The 26610-nt window shown below is 37.8% G+C and overlaps 3 protein-coding genes across 3 annotated transcripts in view; 2 read left to right on the top strand and 1 right to left on the bottom strand.

The window, feature by feature from the left end:
• The window catches only part of LOC135083032 (inactive dipeptidyl peptidase 10), a 255916-nt gene that overhangs the window by 156520 nt on the left and 72786 nt on the right, over nt 1-26610 (bottom strand). The gene's annotated exons all lie outside the window — the stretch shown is intronic.
• On the top strand, nt 8344-25574 carry LOC135082987 (transmembrane protease serine 9-like). Its single transcript, XM_063977749.1, has 6 exons — nt 8344-8434; nt 10618-10786; nt 17858-17954; nt 19578-19739; nt 20661-20783; nt 25077-25574. Exons 1-6 carry the CDS (start codon nt 8344-8346, stop codon nt 25572-25574), a joined length of 1140 nt encoding a protein of 379 aa, XP_063833819.1.
• On the top strand, nt 16637-25585 carry LOC135082988 (uncharacterized). The gene is made up of 6 exons (XM_063977750.1): nt 16637-16713; nt 17858-18041; nt 19578-19739; nt 20661-20783; nt 21069-21158; nt 25077-25585. The coding sequence occupies exons 1-6, from the start codon at nt 16637-16639 to the stop codon at nt 25572-25574; spliced, it is 1134 nt and encodes a 377-aa protein (XP_063833820.1). The 3' UTR covers nt 25575-25585.

Genomic DNA, 26610 nt, shown 5'->3' with positions numbered 1-26610 from the left:
AAGCAATTACTGGTACGCAAACTGGGCATTATGGAACGAACCACATGTCCCACAAAATGGGCCTAACAACAGAAGACAGCTCTCGATCATGTGGAATACATGTGGGGTCCATGAATCAATACTGTAAGGATGGGTCTGCTTGGGTCAGCATATCCGGCATCAGAAGACTTAGAAGGCTTTCACTCAGACGCTTAATTCACCTAATGGATAGGATTTTTTTGGACGATAGGGAATAAAAAATGGAGCATAAAGATCCTAATGGGTCGCTGTGGACTACGCTTAGACCTAGCTTAGCTTAGGCCCTACATAAGATAACCCAGACAGCAGCAGCAGCTTTGTATCAAGGTGCAAGCAACCGACTCGAGTCTTCTCTTTACCCGACTGGTTGGGGGTGGACCAGAGTCGATAGCAAGATGGAGCCTACATGGACCGGTTTGCCCGTAGCTGCCGAGGCTTGCCTGGAAATGGTGAGATGTAAGTGCAAGAAGTAGTGCAGAAGCTGGTGCTGTCTGAAAAAAACAACTAAAACGGTCACAGCCGTAACCTTTGTACTAAAAATATCTCCCGTCCTATGATTGTGAAACCTAATTTTCCTCATACTTACCTTTCCGTTAAATCACTGGTACAATAGTATGTACAAATAAAAGTGTTAATTAAAATAATAATAATCATTAAGACGATTAGACAAATTAAAGTTCTTTATTTAGTGCTTTCTTCTTATATTTTCAATATTAAAATGTATTTAAATTATTTTCAACCTTATATCTCACTCATAGAGTTCAAAATCAATTGACGAAAAAATACAAATCATGGTAGATTGATGTGCCAGCAACTCTAAATAAATTCTAAAATAATAATTCTTGCTTGCTTATGAACCAAATAGTATGAATTCATAGATAAAATAAATATTTTTTCCGATGCGCAATAAAATTCGCCCGCTGTGTCCTGAAGAAAAAATTTTTTTCGCTTACTTTTTGCGAAAAAAGTACCATACAATGTTATATTTTTATAATCCTGATAAATGTAGCTTTCAGGTAATATTTTTTTTATTAGATTATCTCCAGTGGTTTAAAAGTAAACGACGTTTATTTAAAAAAATACTTTTTGATTTTTGTGAATTTTACTCAATATTTCAATTTTTTTGTACGAAAAGGCAAAAAGTTTGTTCTAGAAATGAATTCGCCATCCTTTAATTATCCGAAAATGATACCACACTTGCCCTAATACCCATAGTTTTGAAGATATGGGCCTTAAATTGAAGCGCGGCGGAAGGAAACTTGCCCCCCCTCCCCCTGCTACCACAGGGGGGGCTCCCGATGTCTACCGACGGAAATCCACTCAGGAGCACCCAAAGAACCACTGTTGCAAAAATGAGCCTTCTATACCAAAGTGGAGGGGTTCTTGCACTAAATTCCCTACTAAGTAGTTACGCATGACATAAAGTGGTTGCTAACTCAATCGTCAATGTACAACGTGTTTGAATTTTTATCACCACTAATTTCGATATCGCAGTAAATGTCACGGCACTGAATTCGTTCGTAAAAATGTTTAGTTTTTTTTATTTATAAGCAAAATACCAATGGATTTGCAATACTTACATGTGGTAAATGACTTCATTGTTCCTGTAGTTCTTCGTTTCACTTATGTTATTGCACGTTACGACGCATTATCCAACAATATCGGAGAACATTTCCTCAGTACGACTGAATCGCGACTAACCTGGCGTCGCGGGCGATGTTCGTTTCTGGGCATATCGCGGAGACACGCGCCACGCCCCCGTTTCACATCTATTCCCTTCTATGATCTGAGCTCGGCGCCGACGCTTCATACATTTCGGCTGTCAGCGCTGACGGTCAGCGTGACTCTAAAACCAGCCTTGGGCTATTGTCACCTTTTTGCCTTCTTGATTTTAGTAAACGTGGGTGTAGTCACGAGCGAAATTTAGTCAAATAAAAAGAGTTTCTCACTCTTCTCCAAATGCCCCCACGATCTCGGAAACGACTTGTCTCAATCTAAATCTCAATCAATAAGGAAATAAAAATAAAGGTACAAAAATAGCCACAACTAAAGTGTCCTCTTGATAAGAAAGCAAAGGTCGAAAGCGTTCTTTGATGTCACCCTTAATGTTCCCTTCGCATTGGAGAGCTCGTGTTTACGCGATCCGGAAGTATTATGCTCGAAATTCAAAAGAAGTAACAAATGTATAAAAAAGATTTAGTCAAAAAGGTAAATGCCTTATGTCATTAACCCGTATTAAAAAATGATGCTTGCTTAAGTGAAGCAGAAAATCGAACGCACAGCACACATTAGATCTCTGTGATTGGTTCGTGTGTCACCCTGTGCGTCCACGCGCACTGTAAGACCTCATAGTAATGTTTGTGAATACGGGCGTAAGTTTTCCTTAGGTATCAAACAATGTACCACCGCTGGACTGTTGTGGTGAACCCATTCGTAACACAAGCTTACCACGAGGGTTTAAAGAGACAATTAGGAATTGTATTTTACTACTAATATTCTTTCATAAAAAATGGCATAAAAAAGCCGTCGGACTGCCGATTCATGAGTCGCTACTTCGATTCTGTCGACTCGACTAAGAATATAAAGCATTATAGTGGCTCTACTACGAACATACGAGTAAGCATTTATTATTTAGCTTACATAAACGGGTTAGTTATTTGAAAAGTGCCAGAAAATAAATAGACCACTGGGCGGGCATACAGAACCCGAACCCACTTTACAAATTTTCAATTACAGTCTTTGATTTCACGGTATATTAATATTAAGTAGAATTCCTTCATGTTTTAAGGAAGCGAAATCTTAACTTAAAGTGGACTTAACTCAAGAATATTCTCTGAACCCGGCTAAGTGAGTGGAGTGGGTCGATAGAGGCAAGTGGCCATTGTCTCCCCTTCTGTTATTACACAATCAGTAATTAACATACACAAGTACACGATTTAACCTCAAAGGATCGATTCAAATATAGCCCGCACTAATTAAAGCAATTTGGCAAATAAAATATAAAATCTATACTAATAATTATCTATACTTCTAAACTAAAGATAAGTCGTTTGAGTCCCGGGGAAGGACATAGGATAGTTTTTATCCCGGTTTTTGAAACAGGGACGCGCGCGATAACGTTTTTGTGACAGACAAAATGACACGCGGGCGAAGCCGCGGGCGGAAAGCTAGTAAAATATAAAAATAATAATGGAGACTGCACTGTAACTGTACTGAGAATCAAGTCAAATCAATTGAGAATCATATATCTCGTTTAAAGTTATTTATTAGACGACGTGTTTATACATTGTTCCTTTTGGTTGAATTTCTCCGAAATCATTAATCCGTGTTAATTAATGTATGATTCTTAAAAATAGTGAAAGTTAAAACTTTTATATTATTTAATTTTGAACTGCCACAGGATAATATTTTAAGCCAGTAAAATATCGCATATCTAAATATCTGTAGTCGGTACCTCAAGAATAGACTTTGGAATGTCAACATTAGTCAGTCATATTTATTTGTTTGAAAAATTGCATATAATATCGACGGGTATTTTGATAATTTCTATTCGTAGGCTGTACCAGGTTTAAAGTCTGACTCCATAAGCCGACATAATCATCTGACATTACTGCCATGTCAGACGATTATGGCTACCGAGTGAAAGGCAATGGAGGCTTTACATGTCTCCAGGGACGGACGTCATAGCCTGGACGAGTAATTAGGTTAATTTAAGATGAAATATTCAAAGTGGACTTAACAAAGTCGAAATACCTGCACCTCTAGACAGAATAATATTGGTTACAGATGAGAATTTCTAGGTACCTGAGGGCCATTTTGTTTGGAATAGTTCATTGAAGTATTGATATCGATACCATAGCATGTTCCTCTGGCTTTTTGTTGTATATCAGAGTTTAGTATAGAGAGCTACGCAGGACCGATCGTTGGCCTTTGACAGTTAGTAGACGGCATTTGGATGAAAGAAAGGTAAAGTATTTATTTGATGCAAGTTGTACTACATCCTTACAAATTACAATCCTACTAATATTATAAATGCGAAAGTTTGGATGTCTGGATGAATGTTTGTTACTCTTTCACGCAAAAACTACTGAACGGATGTTAACGAAACTTTACAGTATTATTATTTATAGCCCAGAATAACATATTATAGGCTATAATTTATGACGATCTTTGACAAACTGAATTTCACGCGGGTGATGCCGCGGGCAAAAGCTAGTAACAAATAAAACTAATCAACAGGGCACAAGCATTTGGTTGACAGCAGCGAACTCAATGTGACAAAAACGCAGTGTTACATTTCTGGGAGTGCTCTCAGATTATGTATCACTTAATTATTTTCAGTTGCACATTAATATTTTAAAGTTATTTGCTAGGATTCATTTATTTTAGTTTTCTATCTATCTAACGATCCTACATCCAAAGAAAAAACCTCCTACCTCCTAGTACAATCTCCCAACTAAAAAGATTACGACAAAATCTTGGATCTCTAAGGCTTTCTCCAGATTTCTCCCGAAATTTGACGGATAGTGCTCCCATTCATTGGGCAGCAGATTAATGTCCGCAATGAATCGTAGGTCCTTCCAGCCGCCATTTGTAAAACGGCTAAATGTGTTTGATAAACGGGAACATATTGAATACAGCACTATGGTACAGTCATGCCCATTTTCACCATCAATCCCTAATTTTGAAGTGACCCCTATGAAAACAAAATTACGTTTATGTAATACCCTTAAAAATTAGGGATTGATGGTGAAAACGGGCATACCGTTTAATAGTTCTTGACACCCAAAGTGACCAAAAGTTGTCAACACAACCTTATTTCCATTGTAACAAAGACGTGCTGCCATTTTTTTGGCTACTTTGGGTGTTACGACGCTGACTGTACAGACCAGCACGTCAGCTTACCCAGTTTTGTAGCAAATTCAACTCTATTACAACTGCACAAGATGCAACAACCTTGATGTACTTTCGTATAGGTACTCGCTTTCCATTATTGGTTGGGGCTTGCGTTGAAGCATTGCCATACCATACGTTTAATTAATCATGCATTTGTAAAGGAGAGTGGTCTAGGTCAGATATTTCGTCTCTCTTGATCTGGAATTCCTAGGTTCGAGTCCCAGATAGATAGAGTACAAAAAATCTAAATGCAAAAATCATTAGTGTAGACTTTTTAATTAGGACACTGCTTTCTACCAAACGGGCCAATAGAAACTGTCAATGGTATAACGATAGTAAGTAAATAAAAATGACTCTATCAGACATGAAATTAACTGACTAACGTAACTAAATGACCATTAGCCCAATGACGCAAATTCTAACTCCACCGCCGCTGGACTACCATGAACTACTGTGAACCGACCTGTAACACTAGCATATTTATCTTACCACAAGCGGTTAGCGGGACTTGAAAAAACTGTAAAAGTACGTTAAACATTTCATAGTTATAGCAGCAACAAACAAGCAATATAAGAGTGGTATAGCCACATAGTGGTGCTAGTAAAGCTGGTAACAGGAAACGTGCCTGCGGCGCTCGATATCGACGTGTTGACACAAACATTTGGCCCAACGATAACATCCTGGAACGTGGAGCTAGGAAAGACTTTGTATGGAATAGAGGTGGCATTATTCATCTATCACTAAGGCTGAGTTGGACCATCTTACTTTAACTTTGACAAACGTCAAAAATCTGTCAAACTCCATACAAAAAGCACCGGTTATTGTTATGGTTACGGTTAAAAAAAGGTGGTGCAACTCAGCTTAAGAGTAGCGATCACTTGTTGCAACTGCTGTGATCTAGATATTCGAAAAAGAGAAAATACTGTCTCCGTTTTATTCTATCGGATCTAAAATTGGATCTCATTTCGGCCAAATGACGCCTGCTGCTGGTCTGGTGGTCGGTCCCTTTTCGGCTTGTCTAATAGTATTCTACTTGAAAATCTTTAGGCATATCACCGTTATTTAATTTACATACTCTTACTTAATATTCTTTATTCAATAGTGCAGCCTATTACAAATTTTTCTTTTCAAAAGAAAAATAGACATTCTATGTCAATTCGTTCACCATCAAGTATTAACTATGCCACTCGCGGCGGGAAAATAAATAACACCATATCGGGGATCTAAATCATTCACAAGTGCTCGCTGACTTGTGTTGGCAAAAAGTTATATCAACGAGCATATTTTATACTATGTGCATTTTTTATTGATATCGCTTGTGCTGCTTGTAAGTTTATTGTACCTACCTAAATCTAAGGTCTTATAATGGTTTCAAAATCCAGCTGCCTAATTTTATGTTGTGTTGTAAAATTTGTGATTTTATATCAACGCTTACACGACACGTTCCAATACGACAAATTATTGTTTTTGGAAAAAAGTACTATGATTATGTAGAACATTTTGTTCAGTTAGCTATTCATGCTGAGTGGATACCTTTTCAGTATCATTGTGTACATTCATTTTTAAAGATCTGTCTTTGTTATGTGTAATGATATTGAATAAATATTTTTTCTTTCTTTCTTATTTGACCGTAATCACACCTGATGCTAAGTTAATGCAGTCTGTATAAATATTGAACTTCAATCACTATAATAATATTATTTCCATTCTGATCAAAATAAGGCTTAAGGACTTTACATTCCTTCTTCCTTAACTTTGGGGCTATTATAATAAGTAATAGAACAAAGAAGAAGATTTCAGAACCAACTAGGAAAGTGGTTTAATTTCACCCAATCGATACACAATTTCAACAAAACTTTTTAGATCCTTTCTTAAAAACCGAAACCTACCGACCTGTATGAATTTATATTCGCTTTCATGATCCAAATAATATGTTTAATCCTATCATCAAATAGCGAGCTCTCGAGCCTTATTTCCATATTTATTTGGAATGAGAAGGGTCCGAATGTCACCCCATATATCCTGCCCGCGGCATAATTTACGGGTAGTCCATAATTTACGGGTAGTCCATAATTTGCTTGGCCAGATGCCGCATGGCCGAATATTCAGTTAAATTCGATATTTAACCGTAACTAACGTGTTTGAATTGTTAATACTCGTTTTACATTAACTCGACAGCAAATAAATCGCACCACCCGCGACAAGCACTTTCAAACGTATGCATCCCCACTTCACACCAATATTGGTACCATTCAAAAGCCTAGTTCTAAACTTCATTTCATTATAGGAAAGGGTTTTACCCCAAAAATGTTTCTTTAGAAGGATCCAGAGTCACTTCTTCAAAAAATAGATAGTTACGCTTGAGCCAACTTTTATGGCTATAAAACTGTTAAGTTGGGATTAATCGCTATCCATCTGTTAAAGAGGACACGTGTGATCATTATTTGGTTTTATAACCATAAAATTTGGTCTAATTGATCCCAGAGGTGAGCCCAAAGTGAGGTCTTTTTTCAAGTCACATTTATGGTATATGTTAATCATTTATTAAGAAATTAAATGTGTTTTTCTTTAAGGATATTTATTGGGCTTTCAAATAACACCAATATTGTTGGGGCACCATTATTGTGTCAAAAGAAAATCTTTAAAGTTCGCGTCGCGGGTGGTGCGATTTATTTGCTGTCGAGTGTAGTTAACTGTGAACCTAGTTGGGCTCCCGGCAGTTTTGTTAAAAAATTATTCGGCTGAAATTTGCGATAATATACAAATTAACAAGTACCTACTTAACTTATTGATATCGACCTCTATGAATTGGATACTTAATATAATAATTTACACATTACACTAGTATAATAATTAAATAAATAAATAAATAAATATATAAATATCCTTGGACATTTTACACTACGCTTCTAGTCCCAAACTAAGCAAAGCTTGTACTATGGGTACTAGACAACGGATATAAACATACTTAAATACTTTTGCAATTGGATGCATAAATATAAACTTAAAATTTTATCACAACATCGTACCTGTACAACGAAATAAGATGACACCACCGATTTATGTGCTATGTTCTTTTAAAGCAACTGAGGTTCATTCGTTCGTTCGTTTCAGCCAAATGACGTCCACTGCTGGACAAACGCCTCCCCTAAGGATTTCTACAATGACTGGACTTGCGCCGCCCGCATCTAGGCACCTCCACACTGAAGTAACACTAGTTAAGTTTCATTGGAGGCTAAAGTGCAGTAGATTCTGGCTATACCTACAGGAGCTGCAATGGTTGGAAAGAGAAATAATAAGTACAGAATTAATTATGAAATAAAATCTCATTCAACCTTATCCATTCACAAAACATTTCGTAGCTCTATGGCAAGTCAAACCTTAAACAATAGAGCCCTTTGCTACACTCACGGTCAGTACCAACACAAGATGTGGTCAAGCGCAGTGGTGGCTGTATTCGCTGTCTCGCTCTACCATGCGGCAGCCAAGATAGGGAGTGAGCAGGACACAGATGAATCTGGTAATTTTCAAAATAAATACATGCACAGGTAATCATAACGTTACCAAATCTAAAACATACGAGTATTTCTTCTACTCACATTTATTACAAGAACATTTGCTTCCAAATTGTTCTTAATATCTACAATCACCAGCTAATTCCTTTTTTTTAAACGGGATTATTCCCACCTCTCGTTCCCACCACTGCAACTCCTGTGTAGCCAGGATCTACAGCTTGACCGCCAATACAAGTAAACCCTATTTGCTTATACGAATACGTGTCAACGAAACGACGATTGTGTAAAGACCCAGTGCTCTTCATCATCAGATCATCTTTGAGATTGTTCCTATACTTCCCACGCTGACCAGACGGGTTGGAGAGTGCAGATGGTGGTATACTCACCCTTCCACTCCTTGTTGTCTTAAAAAGTTTTAAGATTTTAAGATGGATCCATATCTAAGTTGCTCAGATGGTGAGAGCAGTCGCCCGGCAGGTAAAGGTCGTAGGCTCGATTCATTTTTAAGTCATTTTAAAAGTATAAGAGGCGGCACTATCTTAACCCTACAGTGCACGATTTTTCCAAATTGAACAAAAAAAATAATATTACTTTTAAATGTTATCCTTGTTTCGGGAAAAATAATAAAAAAAATCTATTTTAAATATTTTTGGAAATATTTTGAGTTTTTCAGTATGTACCAGATGTGTCCCAAAATGCATTAAGGGTACCTAAAGTTTTATGTATGGTCTGACATACTGTCAGTGACAATGAAATAAAAGAGCAAGATTTATTATGATATATTTCAATTAAAAATTAAATTAATATTATAACAAAATGTTTTATGTATAATATAGTAAGTAACGACACTATAATATAATAGAAAATAGGAATTTAATGAGATCAGTACCATGACGCAGTCTTTTTCCTCTTGAATGAAATTTTACGGTTAAATCACTATTTCATTATAAAATTTACATCATGAAATGACATAAGACAATTTTTACTTTTATTTAGGCACAGTGTCACCTTACATTTTTCACAAAATATGAAACATTTCAGCCAAATGACGTCCAGTACTAGACAAAAGCCTTCTCGAAGAATTTCCTTAACGACTGATCCCGCGCTGACCGCATCCAGGTACTTCCCGTGACCTTCACCAGATCATCGGTCCACCTAGTGAGGGTCCTGCCCACACTACGTCTTCCAGACCATGGACTGAAACGATGAAAGACTTCCCCTTACAACCTGGAAACGTACAACGTGTTCTCGTAGTTAACCATAACGGGGAGTTGTCGATGCCATCAGTCCTGCTGGCGTCTTTGGGTGGCACGATAGCTTTTGGCTTTTTTCATCCTTTACTCCAGCATATCAGAAACGAATGACAATCATCATCATTTCAGCCACAGGACGTCCACTATTGAACAAAAGCCTCCCCCAATGATATCCACATCGCCCGGTTGGTAGCGGCCTGTATCCAGCGCTCTCTTCCTGCTACCTTTATGAGGTCGTCGGTCCACCTTGTGGGTAGACGTCCCACGTTACGTTTACATGGCCTCCACTCCAGAACCTTGCTGACCCATCGGCTGTCAGTTCTGCGCGTACTATGTGCCCTGCCCATTGCCACTTGAGCTTGCTAATCCGTCGGGCTGTGTCAGCAGCTTTAGTACATTTATTGATCTCTTCATTTCTGATTCGAAAAATGCTCAATTTCAGTTTCTGTAACTCTTTTTGCGGGTCATCATCTGAAACCAATCAAGTAATATAATTACCCTTATTGCACAGTGACCCACATCAGGCACATACAAATAACATCCAAAATATGCGTTGATAGTAACTGATATCAAAAAATACTTATTTACCAATAAACTAGAAACAATAACTTACCCCTTTTAATTTTTTTCGAAAGAAAACATTGTAATTTTAACTTTTTTTCCCAAGAGTAAAACTTTACTAATAAACTTTTTCACAAACTGACCGATTTTTTCGACTTCAAAACGGTTTACTGAGTGCAGCGCTTCCGTGGCAACAAATGTGAACTATTTTGTTATGTGCTATAGTGTGTAGTTACGGTACTTTCTAATAGATGACATTAAATAGCATCGTGTTACGAAATATAGGCAATAATTTGGTATGTACCATATATGTCCCACTATGCGCTGTAGGGTTAAAAAAAAATTATAGCCTGAACTTCTTTGTTTTTTATCAGGTAACATAGACATAGATGCAGACGACAGCAGCGAGCGGGTGGGAGCGGCGGTGACTCAGATAGTGCAGCACCCGTATGCAGCATCCCTGCTCAAGAATGACTCATACGTCTGCAGCGCTACGGTGCTCAACAGCTACTGGCTGCTCACCTCGTCGAAATGCTTCGACTCGTGAGTAGATAGATAGAGGACACTTTGTTGTACACCACACAAGACAAAAGAGACCTTTGTGTTTACTTTAGGCTAGTATTATATTATCTATGCTTTAGGTGAGCTCGCTTGCGAGTAGGTACGTCAAAAAATCTATGAAGATTTTATTTCTTGAAAGTAACCGCTAGGCGCTCTGTACCTCTAGCATGAAAAACTTTCGACTTCGAATCGTTTGCGTATTCGAATCGCCATTAAAAAATTTAGTACGAAAACTGCAACAGTGCCCTTGTGAACGTGTCGTAAAGTGAACTTAGTATGAGAAATGGTTGAAAAAAACTTATTTTGAGAATCAAAACTGTCACGTTATCGTTTAATTCGAAGATTGAGTATCGAATTTTGTCGAATACGCAAACGATTCGAAGACGAAAGTTGTTCATGCTAGAGGTACTGCACAATATGTCATACATATTTTAATGTCATTTTTTTACACTGTCGCTAGCGAGCATACATAACGTAATCATGGTAAGCACACTTAGCGCTATGAAGTAGTATTTTGATGACCAAGAAGACAGAATTTTTATGTCAAAATTATGGGTGGGAGCAGATTATGACTCAAGTTTAGCCTGTTCAAGAGAATGACTCTTACATCTAAAGTACACTTTTATGACCTTTAATTTAATTGCTCGAGAAAGGTTAATGCCATTGTCACTTTCACCACATCCAGCTACAAAAATAATAATATTTTCTTGGTGATTCTATAGTTTGTTTTGCCACTTTTAAAAAGGCATACTGGCTGGTCTAGTGCACGAATCAACTTTGAAGTTTCAAAACTGTACTTACTGCTCTACTGTCCTCTTCATTTAGTAAAGTGTTAAGAAACTCACTAAAAGTTCATAATAATCTCGGTCATGGTTTTGTTTCCAATATTTAAAGAGAAATGACTATGTTATCCAATAAAATATGTGCAAACACTTAAACCACGTTCTAGAGAGAAATCCTTCCAAAACCAACATCTTGCCCCAAATCTGCAAACGAGTGAACTCGAGTGATTCCAATGTTTATTTATTCGGTAAAGGGTCTAACTCGACTTAATTTGCAACTGTATCGTTAATTTGTATCTTAACTACTAAGTCAACGTCTTAATTGAGTTCCGTGTTTGGATTGCTATGATTATGGCCCTGGTAGAATTAATGAGCTTGACGCCATAGTGTGGGGACAACAGCAAGAACATTATTAACAGCTTTATAATCCGGGCCTCTAAAGGCGACAGTGAATAGGCGCTAACAGGGCAAGTCCTAGATTGCATCTCACTTAACATCAGTTATAATTTGCAATGCATAAAAAAATAAAAAATCTGGTAGAATGCACGGTATTGCCTCAATGTTTTCTATATTCCTTTTTGGGGCAATACCGTAACCACTAATAATAGGATAATAATGATAAAAGATCACAAATTGGGTTTATACGTGGAGTTTTTTTTTATCTTTGTGCATTGTCTTCATGTTTACTTACAACATTTCCGTCAAAAATTTTTAATTGTCTTTTTCAAGAGCACTGCGCACTAGCAAGAAGGCAGAATAATATAATCTTTCAGTACATATTTGAACTATATTATCTGGCTGTTCTTATCTAAGATGTGGCTACTAAGAGCCAGCTCAAGAGGCATTAAGAGTTAGGATACAAGCAAAATAAGAATTTGAGCTTGAAGTTTTCAAAGAGAAACTTTTCAATTTAAAGTCTTTGAGCGAACTGAACCCAGTTTGCAACTTGTAAAGGTGACAGTTTAAACTCTTCACCGAAATTGTTTTGGGTAAGAAATTTAACCCTTTAACAGGTATAGAGAAAAAGATTTCCTTTGATTATGTTGAACCTTACTCCATCACAGCAAGGTTCTCAATATGGTGACAACAATTGAGCCACCATTAGTTGATTATAAACAGAAGACAAAATTTAAACAACAATAATTGGCAAATCCTTATAAGAACAGGCTTCAACATTGACATAAGCACCTTAGTAAGGCCCAGAACACACGGTGAAACGCAATTGCAACGAAACTGCAACTTCTAGTTACTTTTGAGTTGTATCTAAGTTTCTGCCATAGATCCCGTTGAGAGACCACACATGACGCGACCATTTCAAACCGGTTTCAAACTGGACTGTAAACTGTAACTAGAAGTTGCAGTTTTGTTGCAATTGCGTTTCACCGTGTGTTTCTGGGCCTAAGTGATAATTCTGCAACAAAAATGTCCGATGCACTGTCGACTGCACAAAGATACTTTGGATGCACTGAAATCTTATTTTTAAAATATTATTAGTAATTTATTTTTACACAAATTACTAATACTCCCGCTAGCCCCTCGTGGTAAGCTAAATATGCTTGTGTTACGAGTGGGCTCACCACAATAGTCGAGCGGCGACGGGATTTGAACCCGCGTTCCTGGATCATGGATCAGCCAGTCCGACTCATTCACCCTTCCCTTTGAAAGATTGTGAAAAAACAGAAAAAAAAGACAAGTCTGTAAACCATCAGAAGCAATATGCTGAAGTCCGACAATGAAATAAAACGTCGACCCTTCAATGAACAAATTGCACTTCGAACTGGGTCACCCTCCCAAAGAAGACGTGTGGGATAAGGCAGAGGCTGGTTTTTAGCAAAGAAAATCTTTTTTTTTTTTCAATTGAAAGAAAGAAAAACATTTATTTGGTTCCAACTTAAAATATAACACACAGATAACAAAAAGCAAGTACAAGTAGTTAGAATAAAAATTGGCCACCGCTCAGCATGTGTCACGCTCTGGAGTAGTGAATTGCAATCTCCTCATTTCAATACCATACATAAGATTAAGGATAGATACCTTCTTTGAGAAAGACTGTTTCTCCATAGTCTGTAATATACAGGGTGGAAACGGTAAGTGATCTCAGTTTATTATTTCTAAACTATACATGATATCGAAAATCTGGTTACTGACCCTGAAAGTGCTTCATAAGTTCTATCAAACGGTATCAATAATAGCTTACGGAATAAACTGGATCTGTCTGAAAATTCAGGCCACGAGCTTCCCCGTTATTGCCCCGTTGAAAAATACCTGAAGAACCTAAATTGCTTTTTAAAAAGTCCTTAGGTTGCAAGAATTCTCTATAATTAGAACTAGCTTTCCGCCCGCGTGGAATTTTGTCTGTCACAGAAAAACTCTATCGCGCGCGTCCCTGTTTTAAAACCGGGATAAAAACTATCCTATGTCCTTTCCCAGGACTCAAACTATCTCTATGCCAAATTTCATCAAAATCGGTTCAGTGGTCTAGGCGTGAAAGCAAGACAGACAGACAGAGTTACTTTCGCATTTATAATATTAGTATACAGGCTGTTAGGTAAATGGGTATATGAGCCGACACTAGCCCATGTTAACATGGGCATATAAATGGTATGGTGAAGTTAGAAAATTGATATCTTCGTTTTAATTATTTTAATTTTCATACAAATCGGATTTTATAAAATTTATTTTGTATGAAAATTTAAAAAAAATACAATAATAATATCAAATTTCTGACTTCACCATGCCATTTATATGCCCATGTTAACATGGGCTAGTGTCGGCTCATATACCCATTTACCTAACACCCTGTAGAAGTATAGATTCGCAAGAATCTCCTCACTTAGGCCGCTTCTTATACCGCAGCAAGACATTTGATTTCGACACTGAATGAATGCAAAAAGGAATGTAATTACACTAAGATAGAAGGACCATGTGGTAGCTTTATTTCAAATGAAAATTAAAAGATCTATGTATAAATCGGTACTTTACTAACAAACTACCCAGAAGGCTCTATTGATAAATAAGTTCTTTGAACCAATTTAAACTTTTTCAAAGATTGTTATCATCAAGGCGAACTCTATCTAAACAAGTTTTTCATGATAACTTTCCCAAAGAACAGACAACTAACTCGTTTTCAATAATTTCAGGGAAATACAAGTTTAGTACACTCGACAGCTAATTCGACTATTATAGGTTTTTTGCAAAATAATGCTAATTCGACTATTATACTTAGTTTTTTTGCATAATAGATCCTATTAGATTATAATTAAATAAGATGCCACTATGATAAGCATAATATACAGTCGTATAATTTACCTTCATCGTGGAAGGAAGGAGAAAACAGCTTATCTATGTATGTATATCTACCAAAGCGAAAGGTCACTGATTGACTCACTCACTCATCACGAAATCTCAGAAACTAACTACAAGTGCTAGAAGTCTCAAATTTTGCACGGGGGTTCCTTTTAGAACGCTAAGACGGAATTTTGCAAAATTCACGGTGAAACGGGATCCACGCGTACGAAGTCGCGGGCGGCCGCTAGTTAATTATAATACTACATAATAATTCTGTTCTACTACATCATAATTTCAAATAAATCACCTCCAGACATTACATTAGCAACCCATCTAATAAATCATTACCTACAAAAACAATTATCGTACCTACTAAAAGGTAGGACCTTTATTGACCTACTCAAATTAACCCCAAAACGGTAGCTAGAACAAAAACTGACCCGCTCCGTTCGTGTGTTAACCCTTCGGCTCTGACGGCATCGAATTGATTAACCTACCAGTCCCTGGGCAGTGTAATGGCCCCTGCACACTTTGAGACTTTCGCATAAACTTTCGTCTATTAAAAATATATTTTCCGGGTTTTTTTATACATTACGTAATCTTATCTTGAAAGGCATATACCTAGCTATTTAGTAAAGATATGATACCAATATTTACTCAATTTTTTTGTTTACGAGCCTTATTAAATTTTGAAATAAAACAAAAAAGTTAGGCAGTATTTTTAGCAAATACATATTTAATGATATATGCTATGCTATGTCTCTTTTTTTCTCTAATAAAAAATACAATTTAGGGTCGCAATTACGCTCAAAACACTTTTAAAATTTAATACAGTACTACTATACTACAATAATATTACAGTAGCTACTGCACACCGACCGACGACATCATAAAGGTAGCAGGAAGGCGCTGGACGCAGGCCGCTACCAACTGGGCAGCATGGAAAGCATTGGGAGAGGCCTATGTTCAGCAGTGGACATCCTATGGCTGAGATTATGATGATGATGATGACTGCACACCAACAATAATCCCATGCGTAATTCGAAAATGATTTTGTATTACTTTATACGAACTGTTCAAGTGTGCTTGGTCTCTAGGAAACCTGTTCGAGCCGCCCTGAAATGGTCCTAGCCATTACGCAATCACACAATAGTTGTTCGCCAGAGATGGATTCTGGGAAATCACTGGTGGATGTTATATTGACCAACTTCTGTCGTTTATTACATTTCTATTTACCTACACCATTGCGTATATTGCTAGTGTATGTAGCAATTAATCGCATAAATAAGCTGAGGTTTCGTTGTAATAAACTACTTTAGTAGCTCGTGTCAAATGAACGATTTCTACGTGACGATATTATAAAAGCGAAATTTTGTGAGGATGGATGGATGGTATTTTACTCCTTCCCAGAAAAACAAAAAATACCCAAAAGTTATTAAACTAATATTGAGTAATGACCATAGAAAACAGACCAAAATTAAGCCGAATGCGATGAATGAAGAAGTATATTATTGAACCTTTTCGGTATGGCACTAAATCTGCTATAAGATTTTTTTCTGAAAATAAAAATGCGTTAATGTAAATGATCTTTTTCTTCTATAGTTTATATCTCTTACTCCTCTGTTTGACTAACAAATTTATTGCGCCATGGCGCATTGTTGAATCAATTTCATTCAACTTTCTTTAAGAATTGGCGCTAGGCACAAGAAAATTTTCTGAATTACCCAGACTAGCCGTAGAAACAGTAAGGAAGCAGTTCGAAATGGTCGGGCCCATCACGCAACCACACAATAGTTTGTTTGCACAGGGCCGCATTCGCGACAAATCCGTCCCCCGATTGTAGGGGTCAAATTGCCCTGAATTATTCAACAGTCGAATGAAGTTTCTATTGTTTTCCCAACTGTATAGTTTTTTTTGTGGTCGGGAAAGTTAAATAAACTTGCCGATTTGTTTATTGTTCGAATGGGTTCGTGTTTTTTACAAGGAAATAAATCATGCTGTGACAAATGTTTCGAAAACATTTTCGAGTGGTAGGAGGAGTCGTGGTTTCAAATGAAGTCCACTGCTGGACAAAGCTTCCCCCAAGGTTTTCCATAATGAACGGTAACTTACATAATGTTCCATAACATTATGGTATTTTATTCGGATGTAATAGGAGCGAGTTTGCAACAAAAATATATTGTCCGATGTGTACTTATCGAAAAAGATGTCCATGACCTTCAATTAAGTAGGTATATTAATCGTTCAAAAATTCTCGTCAAATAAGATACTTACAAAACTTTTTGACCATTTTTCTATACATTATGTTTCTCGACAAGAACATCCCGTAAAATATTGATATCATACATATTGAAACAAGTTTCCCCATCAATCATAGCAGTGTCGATGATAAGCGTATTCCTTTTACGTTTTACTCTTTTACATGTTTTCATGTTAGTGGACATCAAAAATGACGTGGATTGATTGGTTTTCGCATATTGAGTATTTTACTAGCCGTGCCAAAACTTGAAATAATATTTAGGAAAGTGAGATTTGAACTAAACTTTGTATAACAACACTTTCAATATTTGATAGTAGATTTAAATAGATATTAAAACACAAAACGCACCTATGCTCACCGGTAATTTCTACAACACTTGGATTTATCCTAAATTGGAAATGATTTCTTCAAGACAACCCAAAAATTGCGTTGACAATAAGTCTGAAATGCTGGACATTATTATTTTAACACGTCTAAAAAGTTCCTAAGTACAATTTGAAACAGCAAGACGACCCGAATCTCTTAGTAAAACAAAAAAAAAAATCTAAAAATTATCAAATTCAATCATAATCATACTTGATTGTGAGCCCTGAATCAAATCCTTCCATTCAAATGCGCAAATCCTTCCAATCCGCGTCCCAAATCAACTGTAAAACGATGTTATCTCCAAACCCGTCCCTGTCCTTTTAATTTATCTGCTGAAACCCATGTTTTTGTTCGCAGGGACGTTATATCCTCGTATGTGACTCACAAGAACCTCGCAAATTTCACTGTGAGGACTGGGAGCTCGTATAACAACAAGGGAGGATCCCTTTCCAAGGTACTGACCGTTTCCGGGGACTTTAGCGTTTGTGAATTATGTTCATGGAAGAAGAAGACGGATTTTCCCCAAAATCTTATGGTGCGGGTACACTATGCGAGAAATTGGCCAAGCCGCATCAATGTGAACACATACTTGATAAGAACTCTGCAATTTTCTTCATCCCCACCCCACGGCCGGCAAGTGCGCCCAAGTCAACTTGGCTAACTCCGCGCTATACCAGTCGAGTTACTTGCCAGGTTGTCCAAGAGTGGAAACACGCGATTTGACTTAGGGTTATCGTCGACAAGCATCTAGTATAATGCCGAGGCGCATAGTGTACCCGCGTCATAAAACATTTTTATTGTTTCAACTATCACACTAATTAGATAGTTAAAACTGTAAACAAACTAACAATTTGTTCAGAGAAATCAAAGTCAAACGCAATTCCCCGAAAATTGTAGCTAAATAAGTGGCATTTCACTGAACAAGGTGTGATTGCAGTCAAATACCTTCTATATGGTGCAAAAAAATTTTGCAGTCACTTATTATGCTATGTTTAGTGTGATATACTAATGGCTGAATTTCAGTATAACACTTAGGGTAAGTGCAGATAGATACCGCCTTAAACGAGCGCCACATCAGCCGACCGAAACGGGTAACTGCGGTTAGTCCCGGGATTTCCCCTCCGGAATGTCCTCGGGGCCAGAATGAACTGCATTTATTGAAGTGCTGGATAAATAAGGATGTTTTTCCTTTTGTTTTTCTTACTCTTGAGTTATGAGCTTGAGTTGAAACGAAAATGTTTTTGTGCTATTTCTTAAATAAACTTTAGCTCTCATTTTACACAGAAGAGTTGGGCAAAGTTTTGAAAGCAAGAAATTTTAGTTTGAATTGGGCAAAGTTTTAGTTAGCGCGTGAATTTATTTAGGTTACCCAAAAGTAGTTATTTTATAAAGTATCGTAATAGCAACCCCTAGAGTAGGTTTTACAAGAACTTTATTATTTGCCATTATTTTTAAGTAAACATAATTTTGAATTAGGTAGTTGACACCATCAGTTGACATTACTTTTTATAAGCTTCAAAAAATGATAATCCCCGTAGAATTTGTTGTAACGGTATATTACTCCTTTCACAACCTGTATCTTCTCAAGATTGTTACTTCATCAACCAGTGGTTCTGGTTCTAATACTACTTTTGCCAAGATGTGGTCTTCATTCGACCTCAAGAATAATATGGATAGCTGTGGATGAAAAAAAAAGCGGCAGATCTTACTTTATGGCTATGACTAGGGTTGCCATCCACCCGGGTTTCCCCGGATTTGTCCTAGTTTAGATGGCGTCCGGGGAGTGTCCGAGGCGGGGTTTTATTTGTTGTCCGGGTATAAAAAAATGATGTCTTAGGCCAATGCCGGGCGACGTGACTAAGTTTTATAAAACCTGTTGACATATCCGGGTTCTGAGCTTCAAAATCCGGGGTTTTCACGCATCTTGTCCTGTTTGCCAAATTTTAGAGATGGCAACCCTAGCTGTGAGTAGCTGAAAAAAGCCGGATATTTTGTTTTGTGCCAATTTTTAGAGGAGGCTTACGTCTAGTAGTGATAAGCTTACGTGATGCTGACAATGCCTGAACTTTAATTCCAGATAAAAATGCTAATAAACAACTTCGACATGAAAGTGTCGGCGGTGAAGCTGGTGGAGAGTCTGGAGTTCGGTTCCCGCGTGGGGCCGGTGCGTCTCCCGGACACGGAGGATGAGGTCAACCTGGGGTACTTGGCTCAGATCATCGCTTGGACGCCGAGTGGGGTAAGTTAACAGAAAATAAACTAAATCGCGTATAAAAAAGTCTCTGAGCATGTCTGTTAGAGTCCTAACCAATATTAGTACATATAAATGAAATAGCAGACTGTAAATTAAAATAGGTGCTGTAATTCTCGCCAGCCTAATTACAAGAAATTATAAGAGTACGCGGTATTCGTGCGACGACAGTGGTGTCCAAAGGCGAGTGAGTGAGCCGAGCGCAGCCGATGATGACGCTGTCGGCCCGAGGTGACGTTAGTCATCGTACGCTGCCCGCACGTCTCCTCCCGCACGTTGTTGGCTTCCCAACAATGTCAGAGATAAAGTTTATGGACTCTTTTCCACGGAGACATGCCGTTTTTCAGCAGACGGTTATTTGCAGGAACTATTTTTTGCGGGACCCCATTTAGTAGTTTGGTATACGTGTTTTAATATGCAAGAAACCGATCAGTCAGAAGGGCAGTCGTATTAACACACATATATGGGAGTTAGAATTTCCAATTAATAATTTAAATATGGTATCAATTCACATCATTTTTATAAGCTTTTATATTGCGATTCTCCCGTAGATGTTGTGTGGCAAAAATGGTGGCAAAAGAAACTTCGCGAAAGCAAAGTTCACGAACTCTATTGACTACTTTCTTCAACCAAAACTAGATTTGAAGGTTGCAATGAAAGTAATTCAATTTTCAGGGCCATTACGAACTCTTTTATACAGTTTAGAATGATTAATTAGTTTATTGGGTAGATACACGAACATAAATAAAGACCCAAGAACTTTTCCGTTTATACTAAACCTTCACTGGTTGGGTTTTTATTGGCGGCCAAGCTGTAGATCCTGGCTACACAGGAGTTGCAGCGGTGGGAACGTAAGGGGGGAATAGTCCCGTTTTAAGGGTAGTTCTAATAATCTGCTTGGTCTTACAGCACATCCGAGTGGTGAACACCCCCTTGATCGAAGCTTCTCTCTGCGAACCGTATACCAGAATGCTGCCAGGCAACTACATTTGCTCTGGAGGGGTGCAGGATCCGAACAGGCACTTCTGTCGGGTACGTAAACTTTGGTACTTTACATTAAGAGCAAATTAAACATTACACACTGAGTGGTGACCGTTGGGGCATAAAAGTTCTTGAGTGGCGACCACGGGCCGGAAGACGTAGCGTGGGCAGGCCCCCCACTAGGTGGACCGACGATCTGGTGAAGGTCGCTGGAAGAGCCTGGATGCGGGCAGCGCAGGATCGGTTGTTATGGAAATCGTTGGAGGAGGACTTTGTTCAGCAGTGGACGTCATTTGGCTGAAAAGAACGAACTGAGAAGTAAACACCTTGATTGAGGCTTCCCTCTGCGAGCCGTATACAAGAATGCTGCAAGGCAACTACATCTGCTCTGGAGGGGTGCAGGACCCGAACAGGCACTTCTGTCGGGTACGTTACTCTTTGGTACTCTCATTAAGAACCAAACCAACTAAACGCTTCAAAAAAACCAAGTTTTGGGGTATTTAAATATGGAGACAAAAACTCTACCGCGATGTAAAAGTAGACAACGCCATCTGTTGGTGACAATCGTAAAATACTGTACTGAAAGAAACACACTATTAGCTAACTAAAGGAATAGGTAAGGGTAAGGAAAATAATTTAGAGCTTGTTATATTGCCTTGAATTGATATTGCTATCTATCATGATAGAAACGAAGCTTAACATCTTTACATGACAGCTACAAGTGTACAATAAAATAATTGTAGAATGCAATTGAATATATTAGAGTTTAGGGCATCAGTTTATTTACCTTTTAATTGCCTTGCGAATTGCCATACATCACTTTACCATTATAGCTACAAATCTACCACAAATAACGAGCAATCTTGACACGGTATCAACCTGTAGTCTCAACATGCGATATCGTTGTCCAAAGACCCTTCCTTTAGCTTAGTAAAGTGGAGCAGCTATAAAAACTTGTTGCTTGGAAGAAACTGCTGTAGTCAACGTGTCGTACAACGATGTCTTTACTTTTTACTTTTTTATAACGACAAGGTGGTACTTAGTGGTAGAAGAGCAATATAGTTGAATCAATATTGACCCTTTTTCTGGCTGTAGTCATCATATTATTACAACGTTGTATTTATTACTTTTTTATCACGACAATACGACAATGTAGTAAGTGGGTACTTAGTGGTAGAAAAGCAGTATACCGCTTTTGATTGAACTATAGTTCAATCAATATTTGGCTTTCTTTCAGTACGGTTTCTTAAAGTAGCAATAATGCATATTTTTACACTATTCGTTTTGGAGTAGGTAGTACCAACATCTGCCAGTAACCTTTCGCCAGTCATTAATAACATTAGGTACTAGAGCTTAATTGCTAAAATGTATTAAAAAAATATCTCTATTTTACGTTACTGACTGTTCGTACAATATCTCTCATAAATCCAATACTTTTTACACTCTTACAGTAATAAAAATGGCTCTTAAGAGTCTAGTCTAACCATAAAAATAATCTTCAAGCAGATAAAATGGGCATAAATTCATTTTATGTTAGTAGGTACTTACTAACTTTTGACTGCGGTTTCATCTGAATTCCAGACTCTTCTAGAAAGTTTTAGTTACTTTGTATCAAAAACATAAATAATAATTGAATTAAGTGAAATTATACGTTTCTCAAATAAAAAAATATTTACTTTCAATCCAAATTTTTTGCTACAATTTAGCGCATTTTTCTTAGCATAATGTAATGGTCCTTCGCTACCATTTACCTCTATTACTCTTGTTTGCTACGCAAGTATGCGCAAGTTTAAGATTTTAATATAACTTCTACCCACTGTGACGTCACTTAGAAAACCACCAACAAAGTTGCAAAATGTATACTGAAACTTCAGCGTATAATGAAAAAATAAGCTCTCCAAATTCTTAAACCGCTCACCTACAAATATTTCACGCGTGAACTCCGAAAATGGACAAGCGCGATTTGAATCACGCGAAAGTGGTTCTAAATATGTTGCACCACGTAACTTTAACCAGTGTTTTATGTATGGATTTTGACAGATTTTTTACTGTAATTTTAACGATAACTGCTGTTTTATGTATGGATTTTGACAGATTTTTGACGTTTGTTAAAGTCAAAGTAAGATGGTGCAACTCGGCCTAAGAATTTTTACATTATGTGCAAAGAAGCTGACAAAGGTGACTGAGTTTCTTGCGCTGCTTTTTAGCACTGGCCCATTTATTGTCCCGAAGCAGTGGTATGGTTAAGTACTGGGACGTGTAAAAGCGCTTCTTAAAGCCTATTATCAGAAACTTAATGACTTTTATTTTTAAATCATATACTTCTTTGCGAAATTACTATCCATAATTTCGTCTGCCTATACCTAGTTACTTTGATATGGGCTTTTCATATTATGTTAGTTATTTATTTTATTGGACTCTGTCAGTCCCTCAAGGAACCCTAAAACCTGATGGCTTACTTCGCGAATTTCAATTCCGCGGCCTAAATTATGAAACCCCGCGGTCCCCGTCATCTTGGCGAGATATTTCATACTTGGCCTTGGAAGTTCGCTGGAGTCTTCGCGTTTCAACAAGTTATTGCATTGTGGTTATTAATATTGAACTAAAAAGAAGAGCTAAGACATAGTGATAGTATTTTATTACATCTAGCTTCAGCCCGCGGTTTTGCACGCGTTAATTTCGATTATACACTGATAGAGTTTTTCGCCTGCACAATGCTATTGTTATAGCGATACACAAATTATAGGCAGGCAGCCTTTAGAAAAACGTCTCCGCCTCCAACATAACAAAAAATCTTGCCACGCTAGGAATCGAACTTGAGACCGCAGAGTCTGAAACAGTAGGTCTCATCAGTTATTGAGAGTTGAGACCATCCGTTTGAGACTGCGGTCAGTTAAACTCAGTAGTTAAGCCACTATACTCGTCCCAAAGACTCGTGGCAGGCGGGGCCATAAGTAATTTGAGATGAGATTTTTTATAGGCCTCTGTTATTCGTACTAAATACATAAATAAGTTTCTCTATATTAAAAAATCTAGTCAGTCCTAAAGTCTAAATCTCTACTCTACAAAATCTAATACAGCCCGCATCCATGCTCCAAGCGTTGACATGTTAAAGAGGGTACAGTCAAATTTGCGATGGAGGGAGGAGGGTCGTCCTCTGGCAGCACTCAGCGATATCACGTTTAATATCAAGATATTAATTTTCTTGTGTAGCCATAATGTTATTCCTTTTGCCGTTCGAGTTGTCAAAGCTACGAATATGAAATATTATGTTTGTAACTTAAATAATTATGTGCTTTAATGTTAGTATTATAAAGTTTGTATTTTCCTCGAATTAATTTGAAACTTTAAATGTTTATCAAATCAAATATCATTTATTTGCATTAAATAGGGATTTCATTAGTGGGTGTTATTACATTTTGTCAGTTGTACTTATGCCTATTTAGCCATGTAAAAATTTTAGCATAAGGTTTGTGGTAGACCTGTTACTGTATCATTATACATAGAAGGATGCTGTACACTGTAATAAGAGCTTTTGCTCTAACCTAAAATGATAAAATATGATTAACGAGGGCCTGAAATTAACGCTATTACATCACAATGACATGCCATTTAAGTCACACACACACACACACACGATCTTCCTTCAAATTGGTTAACGTAGCTGAATTAAGCTTCGTATACACTAGGGACAAATTACATAGGGTGACTTCGCAAGACACTTACGCCCGTATTCACAAACGATACTTGCTAAGTGAAGCAGCAAATCGAACGCACAGCATTGAATAGGACTCTGTGATTGGTTTGTGTGCACCCTGTGGGTCCACGCGCACTGTGAGGCCTCATAGTAATGTTTGTGAATACGGGCGTTATGATTCATGTAAAGTTGTTGACTTTAGAGCATTTATTAGGAGCAAAGAGAGGGAAAAATGACTTTTCTGTAAAATTCCAAGAAATTATAGTGTCTTTTTTCTATGAATTACATACGAGTATGTACTCATGGCTTGACGTTTAAGCTATGGTGCTGATATAATGCTGAGTCTGCTTGTGACCACAGCTGCAGCATAGCAACCGAAACGTCATGCCGTGAGTACATACACCCGTATTCACAAACATTACTATGAGGTCTCACAGTGCGCGTGGACGCACAGGGTGACACGCGAACCAATCACAGAGCTCTATTCAACGCTGTGCGTTCGATTCGCTGCTTCACTTAAGCAAGTATCGTTTGTGAATACGGGCGATAATGCAACTCAATATGAAAATGTCGCGTTGAGACCCGTGTTTCTGTTTTATTGAAGTGTCCTTTTTCTATCGAAGCTAATCTAATATTTCTTCCCACAGAGAGACAACGGCGGCGCAGTAGTCCAAAACAACACGCTCGTCGGCATCTCCACATTCTTACACACTTGCGCCATCTACACCAAAGTGCACGCGTTCCCCAAAGTGGCCAGTTTCTCCCGTTGGGTGGACTCCGTCATTTGGGACGAAGAGAATCGCCCCACCACCACTTCTTTCACCACAACTACCGTCAAACCGACTACTAACGCGACAGAATTGCCTACTCAGAGTCAAACTTTCTTCGCTGATCCCAGAAAGTACTATGTAACTCTGCCGTTTGAGCCAATAAATGTGCCTTTAGAGCCAGCTGAGGATAATTCTGTGATTCCTAGGATGAGTTTGTATGAGTCCTATCTCCAGAGCATGGCTCGGGCCAAAACATCGACTACCCAAAGCCCGAAACAGAGGGAAATGGAGAAGAGGGCGTGGTTGCGCCAATTTGGACGAGGGATGGTGGCGCCATCTTACGCAAGGAAGTACGATGCGTATGATTACAACTAATGTGTACTGAGCTTTATGGTAGGTTGTGTAAATAAATGTTGTTAAGTACAAATAACATGGTTTATTTTTATGATACCATACTGTAGCTTACTCCCATACCTTTACAATATACAGGGTGGAATTTAGTACTGCCACCTGAAGGGAAAGTACTCTTAATACTGTAGACGGAAAATATTAAACATTTCTTTATTTGTCTTGTATCTTAATCTACTATTGTCATATAATTTACGTAATTACGTATCTACATAAAACTATGTAATCTAATTAACTTCAATAGACATCACTCTCAAAAAGGAGAAATATAGGTACTAAGTTTCTCAAGTACTCTCCACTACCTACCCTCAGTATGATGATATATTACCAGCCCCAAGCTACAAAGTAGGCCTTCCCCAGAAATATACAAAGTTCCCAAGGATATAACCCAGTATTTATGCGACGTACTGAATTACCTACTTATATAAATATCCCCGTTTCCCAAGATAGCGGCAAGTTGTGTTCGAGTGGGCAGAGTTTTACCCGGATAAATTTTTAAACAATCTTTTTATTGACCCAATGTCTGCCTGGACCAGTGGTTGGAGACGGACTAATAGAAAGTGGGTTCAAGGTTCGATTACTACTTGAGGCACAGTGTAAAAGTGTTTTTTGAATTTCGAAGGTTATTTAAGCTGTCTCTACATTCGATTACCTATTTGGGATAAATTGTTAATGGTTACAAGCTGAAGTGGCAATGGGGGGGGGCACATAGTACGCAGAACTGAAGGCCGATGGGTAAATTTTAGTTGGTTCGATTCCCGGGTATGAAAATCTTTGAATGCAGTTCTCTTTCTTTAAAAAAAAATGGAATGTTTTCTTTGAGTAAAATTTTCTATCTACAGTATTAAGAGTACTTTCCCTCCAGGTAGCATTACAAAATTCCACCCTGCTACGTTGAGAGATTGATGTCAAATTATTTTATTTTATTAGCTCCTGCGTAGGTGCCGTTCAGAAATACACACCACAAACAGCCAAATACCGACTCAAGTTAAGCCTTTTCCAG

The sequence above is a fragment of the Ostrinia nubilalis genome, chromosome 22 (assembly GCF_963855985.1).
Source record: "Ostrinia nubilalis chromosome 22, ilOstNubi1.1, whole genome shotgun sequence".
Classification (NCBI taxonomy): Eukaryota; Metazoa; Arthropoda; class Insecta; order Lepidoptera; family Crambidae; genus Ostrinia; species Ostrinia nubilalis.
This window is presented reverse-complemented; position numbering and strand designations above follow the sequence as displayed.